The sequence below is a fragment of the Ruditapes philippinarum genome, unplaced genomic scaffold, assembly GCF_026571515.1.
Source record: "Ruditapes philippinarum isolate M1 unplaced genomic scaffold, ASM2657151v2 ctg68_1_1_1_1, whole genome shotgun sequence".
In the NCBI taxonomy this organism is placed as follows: domain Eukaryota; kingdom Metazoa; phylum Mollusca; class Bivalvia; order Venerida; family Veneridae; genus Ruditapes; species Ruditapes philippinarum.
Genome location: NW_026860464.1, coordinates 427,948 through 447,523, shown reverse-complemented (window position 1 = coordinate 447,523; position 19,576 = coordinate 427,948). Strand labels below are relative to the sequence as shown.

Genomic DNA, 19,576 nt, shown 5'->3' with positions numbered 1-19,576 from the left:
AGTGTTTATGATAGCAATGGCTTTCTTTTTTATGATCTTATCTTTAAAGACTCTGTTAAATGTGCATTTAAGAACATATATGAAGATATAAGATGACCAGTTAACATTAAGTATATTACAGAGATATAATTTGGTAATATCTTTGATAATGACAGATCTAGAGTAAGTACTGTTATCAAGCAAACTAACAGAGAAATACGAGGTGTTTATGTATGTGTTTTTCTTTCTACTCCTTAATATTTATATATAATGGAAAGACTATAAAAATAGAAAATACGGCACTTGTTTCTTTCTTGGATGGAAACTGTTGATATTGAATAATACAATACATTAAAATGTTGTCATAATATTTTCTGAAACAAGGAGTTCTCTTGAGACCAATAAAAACGGAGCATTGACAGCATTTTGCAGACTATGAATACATCTGTTAATCAATTGTACAGAATTCACGCCCCCTAGTACCGTTTTATTTGTTTAATACCAAAAAACACTAAATTTGCTCATATGTTTTTAAAAAAAAATGTTTGCAAACTGCAAATATGATCCATGCAAACTCCTGCGCAGTAAATACAATGACTTGGCAAAATGAATATTTATGAGTGTAGTTTAACCAAGTGAATTAAATCTACTTGATTTCATCATTGCCTGTAAAAATTGATTTATCATCTAATCTTCAGACCAAATCTAATTTATTTCTAATGTTTCATTTTTTAATTTGATAAGTATGACAATTTACAGTAATTGATCGTGTAAATGCTCGATTATTGTGCTTTATTAGAAAAGCATGCTCCGGTTCTCTATTCAAAATTGATTTTTTAAAGTCTGTTAAGAGGTTCGTTACTTCCTCCAAACGATAATTTGACGCTTCACTAGATTGTCTTTATCAAACTTGTTTGAATTAAAAGCATGTCCACTCTCTGCGAGAAGATGTCGGCATGTGATAATATTGTAGCAAATTTAACCTTTTTTACTAATTACAATCTTTTTCATCATCATCATCATCATCACCATCATTATTATTATCATCATCATCATCATTATTATTATCATTATCATCATCATCATCATCATCATCATCATTATCATCATCACCATTATTATTATTATCATCATCATCATCATCACCACGATCATCATCATCATCACCATCATTAATTATTATTATTATTATTATCATCATCATAATCATCGTCAGCATTTTCAACATGATCAACAACAACAATATCAATATAAAATTGTTATCACTAGAATACCTATAATTATTATTATTGTTGTTGTTTGATAACACTCGCACTCGAGTTTTTTTTATCAATATCATCATAATTATTTGTTGTTGTTATTGTTTTTTTCATCAACTCAAAAAAGACAAAATCCATCGGGTCATTTTATGACAACATGTCAAAAGTAGAAAAATATTGTAAAGTTACTATGGTTAAAATGTATACAATTTCATTGTCTAGGAAATTCCTAATGCTCATACCTAATTTGCGTGACTAGCTAGCATTTTTTAGCATTAAGGAAACCTCTAGAGGAGTCAAATAATATGCCTAAATATTTATATTCATTGACTCTCTATTTGTTCTTTCTTAAAATAAAACTTATAATTTCTCGGATTATTTGTTCAAAATACTATTACCTTTGCTTAACTAGTTTTAACAGTCAGCTTCCATTGTGTGCAATATTTCTCGAATTCATAAGATAATTTTGAATGTTTCTTTGTCGTCACTTGCTATTATTGTATCATCCGCGTACAAAAGCAAATACAATTTAAGGAGAATATCAGAAGGCCGTGGTCATCTATTCAATTCTGGTGCCATCGTTAATGTTCTGTTAATGTTTCTCAAATTGTTATAATACATAGTGAATAAAACGAGGGATAAATTTCTCCCTGTCTAACCCCACACATGCTTTGAAACAAATGGAGGCATCTTCTCATCTAAAGATACACTAAGTTCTGCCTGTACTCAAGATTTTATTAGGTTATTCCCACTTACTCCAAATTTTGTCGAAAGATGAAGAAAAATCTATGAAGAAAACAAAAAAAACTTTTTTCTTCTTTAACTGAAGATAATCTATAAAAAAAATTAAGCGAAAAAAAAGGCCAAAAGTTAAAAGCCCTTCACGAAAGCCAGTTATTAATACATTTTGTATTTTATTAATCAACTTGATTGTTTTAACTCTTTCGTTCAGAATTCCGGTAAAAAGTTTTTCTAGGTATGTCACCAATGTTATCAGTCTAATATTTTGAGCATTTGTTAAGGATTTTTTTCTTAAATAAAGGTTGTATAGCGGAATGATTAAAAAGGGATGGTAAAATATGTTATTAAGATATTTACAATAAAGCGGACCCTTTTTAGTTGTACATTTCAGATTAGTACAAATGTAATTGCATCATTTAATATTTCCATTTTATCGAACATATCATCATTTACATTTGACACAATTTCTGGAGGACCATCATCATTTAATATATTTTGAACAGGATTAATATTTTTTTTTAAAGTTCTTTGACTATAACTCTCGAGAACAATGAGGACGAAATCTAGAGGTGTAAATCGCAGACTGGGTAAGATTGAGTCTATTCATGAGAGATATTTGAAACACACGAGATACCTAGCCTTTTCTCCCCACATCTCACCGGCAAGCAACGTTATTGTTACAATTTTCTAGCTTACTTGCAAGCCTTTGAGACTAAACACAGTAAACTTTTAACCTGTCATCCTTCCTTTAAATTCGGATTTAAGACATTTCTAATTATTGACAATATGCAACATTATTTTAACAATAGTCTAAGTGTTTTTTATGAAAAAGCTTTGGGTGTGTGTTGATATTTTTGGCTGATATTAGTAAGTGTATAGTGATAACAACAACATGCTAAATGTGCATACAAACATTTATGAAATATACCAAATTATAATTAGATTAATATTTACAGTTGCTCAAAGCTTTAAGAAATGAACTACGTATGGAACTCTATAAAACAATGATACTCTTTGCGCTATGTAGGTGCATTTAAGTATGTTTCTTTTTGTATATAAGTTTAATAAACAAAGGACAAATCTGTGGAACAGAGTTTTGTCTGTGATGTGACTATATCGATTAGATATCTTGGAAAAGAACAAATGTAGAATCAATAGAGGTTTTACTGTGAACGATTGATCTAGGTACAGGGGGATCATTTTCGTCTTTAATGGGTAAATGAGAATTGTATTTCCATATTTGGAAAGAATTGGTCTTTTAGGACGATCATGATACATATTTGTCAACAAATGCTGCTGAGTGTAAACGAAATGTTTAATAATTAATGAAATGTAGTTCTTCTGCTTTGATTTGGAACAGTCATTTCAAAATTTAAGATTTCAGTTTCAATTGTTTTGATTTGGAACATTCAATTCACAATGTAAGAGATTTCAGTATCAATTGACGAAATTTGAATTATGAACACTATCAAGCCTGGTAAGGTAACACGGATGTGCAGGGTGACCTGACTCGATTCTGCTGGAAAAGGCTAACCACTTAAGGTTCCAGTAGATTAGGGGTTGAGAGTTAGGGTACCCTTTTAAGTAAGGAATCGGATTAAAAAGAAGAAACATATACCGCTTGTCAAGAAGTGTTAATGACTTTTTGCATTCGTGAAATAATTCTGTTATTAAATCAGTATTACTTAGCGTCATTGTCCAAGAGCTAAATGTATTATACAACATGTTGAATGTATTGTTGCATGTTAATATGTGTGTGTCATTATATTCATCCAAACATGTGCCATGGTATATTTTGTGTATTAGGCAGTTCAATAAATTTGTTGCTGGAATTTTACAAACGATTCTTCACAGTCATGACCCAAATATAAATACTGTTCATATTGACATAAGTTCCATTTATAATGAACAGAAACTACTTAAAAATAATATGCATGTACAAAATTTCTCCTCTTATAAAAAAACTCCTATCTCAAACTTGCAAAAAATTGAGTAGAATAATTTGTATTATGCTAATTGACTATCAGAATTGTGTGGCAAATTAACTTCTATGATATGTGCATCAATCTTAATTATATCACGTGATATCTGAGAAAAGTGATGGAATCGCAGAGGTGCTCAATCATTGTGGCTCACTCTGCGAAGAGATTTTACAGCATTTCACGCCCGCTAAACGACAACTATTCAATTATTTTAGGTATAACTCAAAACTACTCCTACATGTATTATACAGTTATGGTTGTTATGGCTATCGATTTTTGTTTCCCTTAGTTACAGTTTCTGTAAGTGTCGTCTGCTAAGTAACCTGCTCTAGATGTCGTCTGCTGATATTGCCTTTTGCTGAGAATGTTAAGACGCTGAGTAATATTAAACATGAATATACAGCTGCGCGGTGTCTTATCTAAAATGTTTCAAATTAGACGATTATATTAAATTTCAATTAAATGAAGTGAAATTAATACCAAGGAAACCAGTTTCAATATTAAACGCTGAAAATGTAAGTTATTTTTCAGGGCTGTTTTGTATTTACTTGAGGTTAATGAAATTTAATTTCAAATTTATTCTGATAATCTCTGAAATCTAATAAAAGTTTAGAGCTATTTAATAAAGATAAGATAAGGCTTTTTTTAAATACTTTAACCTTTGTAAATAAATATATTTTCATTCAAGGATTGCAAATTTAATCTACAGACAATATCAAATGGTGCAAAAACCTGTGATTAAATATGGTTCGTTAATAATTCAAACTACCCATCAAATCATAAAAATTCATTAGCCTAATTTTTTAATTTTTTCCTTTATATTTTTTGTTCATTTTTTGCTCCAACTATTTTTATAATGCCTTAATTTGTCGCATAGGCTCCTTGAAAGGTCTGAATACCTCTGTCGACTCACCCTAGCACCGGCTTGTGCAGAATTCACTCCAGTACCTGATAAACGTACAAAATATGTCAAATGTAAACCTGTGACATTGTCTTAAAGGGATGCCCATTTACCTTTCTAACACCTGCAACAGCAGGTGTTGTCCAGTCGAACAAAAATGCTAGTCAGGGCTGTAACACGTTGCTAGTCCAACTGGATCATAAGTTTTATGAAAAGTTTTGTTACAGATTGAATAACACTTAGCTAAGACGTGACAATAGTCATGACGAGAGACTTTTTTTCATTATTTTACATTAAAAGACTCGATCAAACCACCATTTTCTTATTGGATTTCCCCTTATTGTCATTTGATCTCGGGAGATTTTCCCCATGCAAGAAAATATCCTAATATAATTTGTAATAAGTAATAGCTACTGTTGAACTGTAAACATCTATGGCTGTCATGAGAAAGTCCTTAATATTTTATTCATTCCGTACTATATTCCCCGTGATTTATCGACACACTCTTGAACCTTTCTCGCGTTTACCATATCGTTTTTATTTTGAATGTTTATGATAATTTTGGGAATTTGGCATTCATGTTTCCAATTTCGTTATGATCTTGGTGGAATATATAGCATTAACGTATGTGTTAAATACGAGAGAACAAAATTGGAAAGAAAGCTTGAAACATTAAAGGTTGGCTAACTTGACAATGTTAAAATACCAAAGACTCTGGTTGATTGAGAAATGGGAAATGCAAGCTTTCGTCCAATCTACGTAAAACCTAAAATGTGAACATTTTAATTAAGAATGTAGTAATATCAGTTAATGTGATAATATGCCAATGACCACAGAACCTACAATGTGACACATTCGAACCATCCCGGCGTTTGATTCCTTGTAAAAGAGTGCGTGTGCCCAAACCTGAAAACGATTTGCTGAACCTAATGAAAAGGAATTTTAAGCATGAACAGGGGTGATGAAACATGGACGTGACAAAAAAAAAAACAACACATATTTCTTCAGTTCCAAAACCAATACGGAAATATTTCAAGCATGAAAAATATATTGTAATTCATCATGAATACTTTAAAGACAATCTCTTCACCTTGTCATGTAATCGGATATTTTGATGGATAGGTCAATAGATAATACGGGAAAAGGAATGGCTTCACAGATTGATTAATTTTGTAATGCTGTTTTCCTTGCAAAAGCAGAAGACTTGCTACTACTTTAGTTCATGCCATTTTAAATAATATACATTTATGTCAGTTACATAAAGGTTTGTGTATGAAAAATTTATGAATGTGAATGTAGAAAATAAAGTACTTGTTTTTTTTCTTTTTTTGCGAACCCTTTATCTGCTAAATTTGTGTAATGGATTTGCTAAACTTAACTTTGGAACAGTCTATTTAAAGGTTAAGGGATACAAAAATTGAGCAACTAACACAATTTATAGCCTGGCCCGACTGTGCGGGTGTGTAAGTTGACCCTGTCAAAGCCTGGTATTTTTTAGTCAAGCAGGTCAAGTGGAATTTAAATCCATATTGCATCTTTTTTACAATATTAAGTTTGATATTCTTTATAAACGTCAGGTTTATTCAATGTCAAACATTATAAAAATTGTGGATTTTATAAATACCATTTTCCTTGCATTGCTAACATTAGTTTCATATGAAATATTGCGAAGATGATCCAAAACTGATCATTTTAAACTTTTCTTAATGTCTATACATGTATTTATGAAATATGATAACAGTTTTAAAGTAAAATGAGAAAATTTGTTTCCAACACGCTTTACACGGATACGAAATTTGTGTTAATTCTAAGATATCTGCAGTGTTTGACGTCTTCGTAAAATATTCCGGCGCCAAGCCGGATGAGGTTATTACAGAAGAAAGAATAATAATTTACTTCTGGTAGACATAATACATGTACAAATTCTCTCCTCGATCAAGAACGAATCATGTACCGTTGCAGTATTGTTATTTACTACAAAAGAAATACAGACTGGGGCGTCTGGAAAAGTAGATATATGACAAGAAAATTAAACAGTCTAGATGTTCCACGGTTATTTCATTTATTTTATTTATCGACCTTTCTTTACCATCGATACCAGACATAGGTGGTTTCAGTTCAAGCTAAATGGTAACTTTAAAAACTATCTTAAGGGACATATAACGAGGATATCCTGAGTGCACTCACTGGTTTTATGTATTTGGCCGTCGGTTTTTTTTTATGAAGTACTGTTTCCTAAGTTTTGTTTCTTAAGTTTGACGACAGTTTACCATTAACTTTAACCCCCTTCGTCGACGTTTTCGTTGATTTACAAAACATTGTCACTTAACCTCTATTTTAATAGTGATATGCATTTGATAATATTCTAGTATGGTAGTACATCGTTTTCACCGCTCCGTTCAGACATAATATTAGTCTTTAAGAATCGATGCTATCTTTGAACATTGTTGTCAGAGTCATTCAATGAAACTATTATGGTTAAAAAAGATTCAGAACGAAAAGGTCCCATTGAAAGCAACGACAACATTGTGATAATAGACAATTGCATAATCGGTTAAAATGTCTGTGAACAAGCTCAACACAACGTAACCCAGTCAGGACCTGTCTCTCTAGCATGCTTAATATAATACTCGTTTGCAAACTCCGCGCACCGGTTACGCTACGGCAAGTAACCACTGCCTTCAAACAAATTCATGAAACCCAAAGAATAAGTAATGCCAGTGTCAAATTCTATAGATATATTCAGTATAACTAAAGAACTCTTTTTTTTTTATACAATATTTTATCTCAACCAACAATGATGTGACAAAATGTCGAAGTCATTTGTTCATTTTAACACATTTGAGAAACTCATTTTTTTCATTTAAACCTCTACAATAAGTTGCTCTTCTTTCAGATTCTACAGACATGTATATTTTAACAAAACAACTCTTTTTTATTATTAAACCTAAACAAAGAGTGGTATGCTTTAGATAAATTCAATTAAACAAATTAAAAAAATACTATTTTTATCGATTAAACTCAACAATAACTTCCAATACGGCCAAAATCTACAAGATAAGTTCAATCTAACACATATACCTATTTTTATTCATCACACTTCAACACTAATTTGCACCACTGTCAAAATCTACAAGGTAAGTTCAAACTTACAAAATGCCTTTTTTTTATTCAGCACACTTCAACGCAGAAAACAATCTACAGATATGTTTAGGGAAACAAAAATGTTCCCCCCCCGATCACCCCCCCCCCTTCGCCGGATAAGTTTGTTCCTCTGTATGCTGTAATAAAAATCTATTTTGTCTGGCATTGTCAATACCAGTCATCCCAGGAGTGTTACAATCATGAATAATAACTATCAATTAATTATCAACACTTTTAGGATGCGCTGTTAAGGACGCTAACTTAATTGGCTTATATGATTGATAACCTTTTGATAAATAGCCTTTTAGGGAGAGTTCTGTGATTATTCCATTTGGGTAAGAAAGGAATTGTATTACTTATTTCATTCTTATATCCGATTGGTAATAAATGGTTAAAAGAAATAACATGTAATAAAAATGACGATGACGACGACGATGATAATGATGATGATAACAAAACATTTTGAATAGTTTATACGAAGTATTATTATGAGAATCAAGTAAATTAAATGGTATATGTTTTTCTTGAACTTCCGTAAACCCTCCATGGGGAGACCCCACCTCAAAAGGAACGGAAAGTCTTTTTTTAAACTCTCTTTAAACGCTGGTGAACGACAATAGTTCAGAATATGTTTTTGCTCCCAATGTGTTACCGTTTGTTGTGACATTTTATCACTTATGCAAAAGTTGGAAGTGTAAAGCCATACTTATTTGTCACCTTACTGTTAGACTCCATTAGCCCATTTCACATAAAGCACGATTTTCGCGTGAGTTGTATTTAGTTCTCTCTCTCTTCATATATTATTCAGCACCCTTAGTCTAAAATGCCAGTTACAAAATAAATGACCATCACTGACAGCTGATTCACAGATCACATCAGCGCCTCACCACAAAGAGGCAATCGTTCGACAACACTTAGTATTGTTACAGAAAGTAATAGACTAAATTAGATTAATTATCCACGGCCTGGTTTTGTAAAATAGAAAATCATTCAGATATGTTTTCATAGCAAATGCTATATATGTTATTGATAAGTGATTCATTAACATCTTTAAACATAACAAAAAGTACCGAAAATACAATGATGAGTTTTTAATGGTTGCTTAGTAATGTGATCTTTTAACACAGTTATGATTTCTTCGACAAGACACTTCTTGTAAACTGTAACGATATTGGAGACTATTTACCCTCTCTGTACGTACAAATCAAATTAGTGTGATAGTTTTACAATTATAACAAACCCTTAACCTTTAAACATAACATGTTTTATGTAAAAAATAACACTCGTTATAAGATATGACATTTTTTTCCACTTTAATTTGAAACTGTAAGATACACTGCACAAAGAAATATGCACTCTTTGTACTGACAGTGTTGTAGAGGATGAACTTCATTTTTTATTAAATGCCCAGACATAACGGTGTACATGTAAATTACATTAACAAATCTAAAGAGAGTACAATGTAGCAGTGACTTTGACAATATGCCTAACGTTTAAAATAAAGTTATGTGTAACAAAATTAATGTATTTTTCTGTAATTGCTATTGTTGAACGTATGCATTGAAAAAGATTTTATATTTCATAAATGAACTGTTACCGTTCCATAGTGCGCATATTTAAACATGTTAATATCAAAACAGTTTCTGTTTCAAAGATAAAGCAAAACACAACATTGAACTTATTATTTTAATTGATTTTTTTCCAGTCTCTGTAACATATAAATTATATATTTCCTAGATTATTATAACAAATAACATGCAATGACTAATATCTCAAACACTCATGTTGAGATGGATGTTTTATAGAATATTGTGTATATAAACATTTGTAGTTGAAGACAAATTTAAAGGAACTCTACTTAGATCCAATAGTCTAAACTCATAAAATTTGAAATTATTTTATAACTGAACTGGTGCATCTAAATTAATATCTATGCAATAGATGATGGATATACTCAGTAGTAAATAAACAATCAATTTTAATGAGATGTTTTGGCCGATTTGAGTGAAAAACGTTGCAAAGCCTTTAGTTTTGGGATCAATTTGCACAGTAAATTTGTTTCTTCCTAGGAAATGGAGTAAGCGAATGATCTAAACTTTTGTACTCGTGTTATTGGTCGAGACCTACATCCAGTTATACATAAACATTAAAAATATTTCTCGTCATTTCACGTCCAAAAAAAAACCCTCGATTTAGTCCCTTGAATTATAAACTTTCTAAGAAGAAGCAAACATTTTTTCTTACCTTGACTAGTTAGTTAAAAAAGCGGTCTTAATCATACCACATACATTAAAATCCACTTTTTTACCAAACAATATATTGTATACATAAATAATTCGCATTCAATTGACTGACAGTCTTTGCAGTAGAAACTATGAATTGTTTACATGGACCAAACGTTGTTTACAAAGAAAACACCTATAGCATTGAATGCTTCACTTATAACATGTACAAGTAGAGATTTTAAAGCTAAAGCATCAAGTCGCCGGATAGAAAATGATTGTATTATCATAAATATAAGAATAATATGGTTCAAGTATAAAGAAAAGAGGAACAATATGTTAAGTAACTGTTTATTCACAATAAAACATCAAATATGAAGCAAACTTGCTTAGCAAAATTGTCAAGGAACTGCTATGATTTATAAATAAGCAAGCATTGTCTGGCAATATTGACCTGAGATTCATTAATTTTCGAGAGGTGTTTGTTAGTTTACGTAACTTATTATGATTAATGCTAAAGATTGTATTGATAGTAAAGATCTCGATATTAAATCAATTAATATTGCTCGATGGCCTAGTGGTGGTAAGTATGACGAAGTTGTGACCTAGTAGGCCAAGTTCGAATCTTTGAAAATCCCTTTTGTTGTTTTCATAAAGCTATTTTTTTTATTATTTCTTTCAACTACATGTATATGAAACATAAATTGATAAATAGTTATGGCTTCCAAAACTTTATAAGCCGCTATTTAACATTTTTGTTTTTCATTTGATGCGGCATTGAATCACGTAACGTCATACTGTATAAACGGGTACACTGAAGACTTTAAGCTAGTTGTTTAATCGTGTTTCATTTCTAGCATACTTTTATTTCATAATTTTGATTGATTTTGTAAGGAGAGTGATATTCTTGTAATTCTACTTGTAATTCTACCTTATACATATACCGTTATACCAGACATCGAAATCCGTATTGTATACTTCAGAATCCGATAATTACCGCCAAATAATTAACGGTCATCGAATATTTGAAAATATATAATTATGTTTTAATTATTGCATGAAAAAATGCAATTCTACCGTAAAACTGGTATCTGCATAAAAAATATTTTTATGCGCTATCGAAAAATAAATTATTTAGTTGAAATCAATATTCCTGTCGTTACATACGATAAAGTTAACGTTTAATTGCCTTTCAGTTCGATAAAATATTTTAGTTTTCTTTATCATGTACATGTATATATCTAATACGATTCCGGATCTCTTCCCACATACCGTTTTGGTTAAACCTGCGCGACGGAAATCGACGGAATATAACGAAGACGACGATTACCACTATTTATTTCAATAAATGTGCCTCTTTAGCATAAATCTATTTTGTGATGTTCAACCTAAACTAAACTATTAAACGTTGACAGAAAGGGCCAAGTTTAACCCTTTACAAAGAAAAATTGAAATGGTTTTGAAAACTTATTCTGTAATGTGTAAATTAGGAGTATACAGAACTTTCTAATGATGTAAAATATGAAACTGATTAATGGAAGGTAACCTTGTAATTATTTATACATTTGCATCTAATTAGCCGCCATACTTTTTGCCAACTATTCACAAGTTACCCGTATGTCTTATCAGCAATCTGTTACTATTAATAGATTTTATAACACTAACATACAACGTGTAGTCACTTGATTCTTACAACAGAACAGGGAGAATCTGTTTATAATTAGATAAAATAATGAAATATAATATGTGTCATAAGATATAAACAACCTGTGTCATTTCCAATATCATTCATGATTTATCAATCATAAAATAGCAACGATTGACACTTAAAAAGAGGTAAATGTATCCCTAAATTCAATGACTGTTCCACAGGGATACGTTATTAATTCATTTTATGAAAATTGTAATGTTGCTTTTTAAGATGTCAATATTTGAATATTTCATTTCATTGAGCAACGTTATTGTATGTTTGAATTTTTGAGATTACTGAAAACAATAGTAGTCTTTAATAGTTCAGTAATTGATATGCTTTAATTTTCAGATTTTAAAGCCTTCTCCTACCATAGGTATAATATTAAACTGTTACAAATATAGTCGCCGGTTTCTACCGGCGACTTATAAAGAACCTTCCTATTGCTTTATCAATTAAGATGGCGTCCGGTTAGCTCAATAGGTAGAGTTCGCGGACGGCGCAAGTCACTTTCGTTGTGATAGATCATGAGATCCTTCTAAGGTCATTTGTACCGTACCTCTGCTCTGGTATGTACAGAAGTTTCAGTTCCTTGCAAAAGTGAAGGAAACTGCTATGGTACTGGTAAACTGCTTGACAGCCTGTCCTGGAACGATGTGTGGCTGAACAGTGCTCTGGTAAATTCAATATAGCTTACTGCTGGAGTGAAAACTACCAACACCACCATTACCAATTAAGATATTATTATTATCAACAATGAATGTTTTGTATTTTCAGATCGTTGTGGAACACGTCCAGTTAATGTTGACCCACAAAACGTTCCGTCTTCTTATACCTTTACTTATATTTAGTGGTTTGCAACAAGCTTTTGTTTTCTCGGATTTTACACAGGTACGTTTAGTATATAAAATTCTCATGTTTTTGTTTGCATTTATTTATTAGATAATGACTATCGTACATTTTCGGCCCTTTCCGTCATTCCTCGTATAATCGGCGAGATGTTCCGAATGGAATTATAAATTTTACTAGAAAAAGTATCCATTTGTCATGTTATGCATAACTTTTAAATATATATTTCAAATTAATGTTGTTTTTAAATGTACCAAATGTTTATTATAGTAAATCAAGTCATTTTTCCAAGATATATTAAGCTAAAGGTTGATATTTGAAAATACTGATAATTTCTATACAATCTCTTTGTTAATGTAAAATTAACACAGAAATGTGTAATGTTATAAACTCTCCATACTATGGGTAAGCACAGTGTGAACACATAGTGTCATTAAGTTTCATGACTGGGTGTGCATTCTGATCTTGGTCTGCACGTGTCGCGTGCACGTGTCACATGTGTAGAAACTGTAGTCGCCAGCAGGCTGTTCGCTAAGATATATACGGCCGAACAGAAAAGGCAAAAATGTCCCTCCCTACCTACTAGTTTAACTACTGCGACAAGGTTACACTGTCTGATGCAGGTGTAATATTTTTTCTACCTAACATAACTACATGTTTTATGTAATAAGCTACATGAACTACATATTAATGCTCCGCGCCCACAGGCGCGGAGCTATTTGTGTTTACTTTTTTTTGTCCATGGGCCCGGATTTGATCAATTAATCCCTTCGATATACAGCTAAAAATAAATCCGCATTCAAGAACTCCTTTCGATTTCTATATTGGTTTCCCCTTCGGTGATTCGCAGCATGTCATATTAATGAATGAGAACCGGAAAGCAGTTCTGCTGTACATGAATTCGAAAGCTATAAATAGCTATAAATTTTCTGATTTTTGACACTTAGGTTATAAATTTGTTATTTCCCTCTTTTAGTAGTACATGAAATTATAATTTGTTACATTTTGAATTACATTTACACACAGCATATCAAGTATACTATTAGTGAATGAATTTGTCAATATAATGAAGATTTCAGACATAAGACTTTAATAATTTTGCTTTTGATAATTATTCTTAATTTATATTTATGAAATTAAATGTTTAATAATAACATGTTGATATATTGGTTATTTTGAAATAATTAAACTTTAGTATATAAGGTTACATTTCATTGGTGTCATTGGTATTGCATACCACTTTGAGCTTCAAAGGGTATGACTTTCAGCTTCAAAGGGTATGTCAGGTGACAAAAGCTGCATTTTGTGGCCTTACGAGCGGATGGACCCTCATTAAGCATAGGCTATAGATAGATAGCATCATTGATGACAGAAACTTTGATCTGCAGTTGAACATGAAGTGTAATGTTTTTATGAATAGTTCTAAAGCAATTCAACAAAAAAGTATATTGATCTCCCAATAAATCAATTTACAATAGTTTTTTTTTTATATTTCGCCAATGTCAAAATGTCAAATAGCTTTTATATCTTTGACTCGCACGAACATGATGTTAGTGAATTTCCTCAAACCTGCCTAAAACTCAAGTAACAGTCTTCTATTATATTGATAAATACTGTATCACCATGTGACGCGTGTATAACAAACAAAAAAAACCTGAATTTGGTCTTTTTGAACTTCATCCCATTTTTTCATTCCAGAGTGTGTTCTACTTTCAGTATTAAAAGAAACTTTTTTTTTTAATTTGACATGAAAAATACATGTTATATTGCTATATTATAATATAAGTCCCTTTTGTTACTATTTGTATATTTGTTACAATTTTAATAATACAAAAACAGTCTTTGATATTCTATCATCTTATGTTACTGACTACAGTAGTGACACAAACAGAACACAGTACAGTCATGTCACATAACATTTACAAGTCTTGTAAGTCTTGTTTGTATTCAATGGAATTACTTTCCTGACCAGGTAGGCATCAGTGAAAGCATTTTTTATATTAAATATCTTTCCCCTCTTTTTAATTATGGACAGTGCATAAGATAAGTATAATTATGCAAACAATGGTTTACAAAACATTCGGAAAAAATCTTCAATAGTACTTAATCTGAATATATAACATGACCTGTGCGTAGGAATAATTTGGTAAGGTATCTGTAATGAGCGCATTTTTTTTTGCGCGGAGCTTCTCAATTGCTGCATTGCAGCAACATTTGTACTTGTTATAAACCACATGTACATATACGTATCATTTACTGCTTGTACACGACACGTATATTCACTGTTATATTTGCTATATTTGCAGGCTTATATCACGTGTACTATTGGGGAAGAATACATCGGCTATTGTATGATAATTTTGGGTTTGGCTAATGTCATCAGCGCAGTTCTCGTGGCAGTGTGTGCCAATGTGATAGCTCGAGAGGTTGTATTTGGGATAGGGGGAATAATCCACATGGGTTTAATGATCGGCCTACTGATTTGGATTCCAGACACACGTTTAGTCATTTTCTTTGTAATGGCTGCATCGTGGGGTGTTTGCGATGCCGTATGGCAGACGCAATGTAATAGTGAGTATAGTTTAGCCTGACTTCTTTTTTCAAAACTGTTCCAAGAAAATTAAATATAGAATAACCTCTGCATTGCGATCCTCTGTATATAACACTGATAGTATACATATGCGGAAATAGTACTTATTGTGCTATACGAAGAGCAATTTCCTACATCTTACATATTTCTTACAGTTTGAAAGAAAGAATGATATTTTATCAATGAAGAGCAACACCTTTACACAACAACCAAAGTATACTTCTCCTAAAGGGCGTTGCTCTACATAGGTTACGCTGTAGAGAATAAAAATTATGTTAAGAATAAAAATTGTTTTTATCTCAGAAAATACAAATATTGTGATGGAATGTGTGAAATTCTGATCTTGCTGTTTTGGTTTTGTTTCACCAGCAGATTCCATATTTAATTTGTATGGGACCAAAGTTTATTTTTGTTGTTGTTAGAAATGAAAATCACATTGTTTTTGTTGTAGCAATGTCGAATTTTATTTTATATTGTATAATTACCTTTATTATAAAGCATAATGTATCCGATCGTATTTCTTTTTGAGGTGCGTTTAATATGGATGACCTTCGTTGAATTATAACACCGCAGTTGTAGGAAATTCTGTTGGTATCGTTTCGAAATCCCTTTTCTTGCGACTGAATAAGATAGAATCTTTTTTTAAAAATATGAAAAGGGATGAAGCTGGGAAGAAATGGAAGCAACAATATTATATGATAATTGCAGATTCTGTTAGATTGAGTCTGTTCACGAGAGATAATTTAATGGTGCACAATACCACCCCTCTCCCCATCACCGGCTTAAGTGGTGTTTAATCTTCAACACTAACTTGCCGTAACCAATGATGCAAGTCCTGCTGACAATGTAATTATCATATTAAGGCGCCCATCTTTGGAGAAGGAAGACCTCTCATGTTTCTGTGCAAACTACTTCAACCACGAAGGGGGACTAAAGTGAAACCACCGGCCTGTCAGGAACCTATAAGATAGCTTAATTACATGAAATTTTCTAAAATACGGGGCGGGATTCGAACACACAGCAAATCAGGGCGCATGCAATTCGGAGTGGATGAGACGATCTTAAACACTCAACCACGAATTTCCCTTTAAATGTTTATTGTTATTTAGTATTAATTATACACTGGCATTGATTCCTTTTTCACAATTATTTTCTTTCTATTACAGCTCTAATCTGTATAACTTGCCCGGAGGATGCTGAAGTGGCATTTGCAAATTACAGACTTTTACAAAGTTTTGGATTGACAATTGGATTTCTCAGCGGCACCTTTTTATGTGTTTCTTTTAAGTTATATATCTTGATGATTTTACTGGTTGTTGCCATAATGTTCTATGTGTTGGCGGAATACAAAGTAAGACAGGTTGACAGTGACGTTTTTGAAGGTTCTATTGAAGTGAATTAATCTTATTTTGTAAATGTTTTTGGGCTTTTGGAATTTGATAAACGGGTCTTGCAAAGTTAAGGTGATGTCGAATGAAGGAGGAACGATGGATGAGTCAGTTGATGGAAAGCCATTGAAATATACATTCACTTTCAAAGATTAAATCGTTTACAAAAAAACCCACTTCACAAGAGATGTCTATGGCAACAGAAACATCACGTGAAAAACGTGAAAAATGTCCTGTGTATGATTGATGAGGCGAGACACACGAAAAGAGACAACAAATAAAATGTTTGCTGCATTTTGGCGCCAGTTTGATATAAGATATTTAGAAAAGCGGTTTTAATCAAAATTTTATACTGAAGCCAGCAATGACGATAATGACGGTGAAATAGTAATATGCAAAATATATTGAAGCTACTGTGGCAGTGATAAATGGGGCTGTAATCGCATTCAACATCAACAAGCACTATACCATTACATAAATCAACACCATTTCTCATCCGTCTATCTGTCTGTCTGCCTATTTGTCATATGTACAACGCAAGTGATGAAAAGTTCTGTATTTGTACTTTTTCGTGATAATGAAATGTTGGTTAGTCGTTTGAAAATTGATGAACCCACATTGTCATGGCCTTTTAAAACATTCACACAATGAAATGTTTCATTATTTGTCTTAAAGCATGAAATGGACTATGTTTAAAAACCGTCACAAATGTAAGGACCCTACTGTTTTAGTTGTTTTAGTTTTGTTAATGATTTGTAATAGAATCTACATGAATGTAGATAGGTAATCCATTAGAATTGCTGCTTGATACAGATGCACAGATTTTCAAGTAAGACGTGATTACGAAATTTGATAATAACAGTTTTAAATTCAGTTTTAAATGAAAGAGATTGAGAAGTAAATGCATAGGGAATAATATGCTTTCAGTTTTAATTGAATTGGTTTCACAATCAAGAAACGTATGTTTATCGATAATGTAAATAATGGAGTAAACAATTTTCACTTCACATATTATTGTTTTGTTCTTGAAAGTAACAAAGAAAGAAACAAATATAGAATTAATTGCAAATGCACACCTTCTTCATAATATTTTTTTCTTATTTTATGAAATTATATTATAATTGTTTCAATATATTCTTTGTATTCATTATATTTGTTGCAATATCGATAAAACATTTTGCATTTCGACAAGTGTATCGTATTGCTGCAAAATATCTAAACACATTTGAAAGGATTGAAGTTGACCGATAACAATTTCTCCTTCCTTGGTGACAATTCCATTTATGACCATTGGCGTGTCTTACGGTTAATGATAACAAATAGCAATCAGATATCATGTTAAAAAACTGAAAAGGTTTTTAAGAAAATGTTTAAGTAAATTTAATTACAAGTTCACCAGCGGGCATTGTCACAGGTGATTGGTAAATACTACAGATTGGTCAGTTAATCTACCTTTGACTCTTTATACAATAGTTCACATATCGAAAAAGTGACGTTTGTAATTTTCGTATGCAGCAGGTGGCGCATGCACAAAACTAGATTTTCTGAAAATTGCATTTAAACTTTTTGGTGTCTTATTAAATACACATTTGCAAAAGAAAGTGTGCACTTGGTTGCATGGATTTTTTTTATATTTATTTAAATAAAATGTTAGCATATCTGGTATCAAATATTTGCAAAAATATATTTATTACATGTTCACGATAGTTTGCAATTGATTGAAATTCGATTTTTATAAAAAATGTTTTACGAGTAAGTGGCTGAGAGCGAAAACATAAAAGTTGCATATGCTTTTTGTTAATGCGTTTTTGCCTTTAAATACTTGAATATTTTAATGGAATACCGGTTCAGCCGACTCCATATGACACTTTCGTCAGGTTCATACGTTCTTGTAGTCTGGTGTTGATTACTAGACGAGATGGACGCCACAGATCCTGGTCTCGTACATGTAACAAGACATAAAAGTTAACAATTCTGCAACTTGTACTTTTCACTCTTCCGTTGTTTACACGTAACCAAAATTTTAATAATAATCAAGTTTCTGTTAAAAGTAAATCATTGTGAGGTCTATACATTTCTGCATATTTTGATACCAAATGATCCAATATTGTACACAAGTACATGTACATTATTAATTATTAGGTAACCAAGTGTACAATTTGTTGAACGAAGAATATACATGTTTACATATATGTCATGTGCGATAAGTAACAATTAACATTTTTTATTAAAATATCATTGAATTTTAGGATGTTACCAAAAGAATATAAATAGCAATGTGTTTGTACAGATTTTGAATGTCTTTTACATTGTTTGACAAGTAATTACTGTTAGTTTGATACTCCAGGCAATTTTATTCTTGCTATAAATAGCAAAATGATCATTATTTGTACATGCATTATACACGTAAAAGGAGGAAAAAAATGTATAAACACAGAATACAACTCATGCAGTATTTTCCTGTAAATCTCATATTGTGTGCCATATATTTGACATTGTAACAATATAGAAATGCCATTTTTTAAAGGCCAATCCAAACATTATTATAATATCATTGAGAACAAAGGTAACAGTTATAATGAGTTTATTCATTTTATATTTGTAAAAATGTTTGAATTTCACGACATAGTCTAGTGTCTCCATGGTCTATTAAGCATTGTAAAAATATATTGATAAAAAACTAAAATTTGTTTGATTAGATTGAAAATGATTTTTATGCACAGTACGTGTTACTATGTAACTAATAAGGTGCATACTTGCACTGAATTTCTAACTGAATTTTTATCACGTAAACTTTTTAATACACAATCAGTAAAACAAATACTTCTTTC

The 19,576-nt window shown here is 31.4% G+C and overlaps 1 protein-coding gene across 1 annotated transcript in view; it reads left to right on the top strand.

The window, feature by feature from the left end:
* The window catches only part of LOC132760166 (protein unc-93 homolog A-like), a 69,763-nt gene extending 50,187 nt beyond the window's left edge, over positions 1–19,576 (top strand). Inside the window, exons 4-6 of the mRNA XM_060752082.1 lie at positions 12,696–12,809; positions 15,074–15,338; positions 16,524–19,576. Of these exons, the coding sequence (XP_060608065.1) occupies positions 12,696–12,809; positions 15,074–15,338; positions 16,524–16,759 (615 nt within the window). The 3' untranslated portion in view covers positions 16,760–19,576. The remainder of the gene's footprint in view (positions 1–12,695; positions 12,810–15,073; positions 15,339–16,523) is intronic.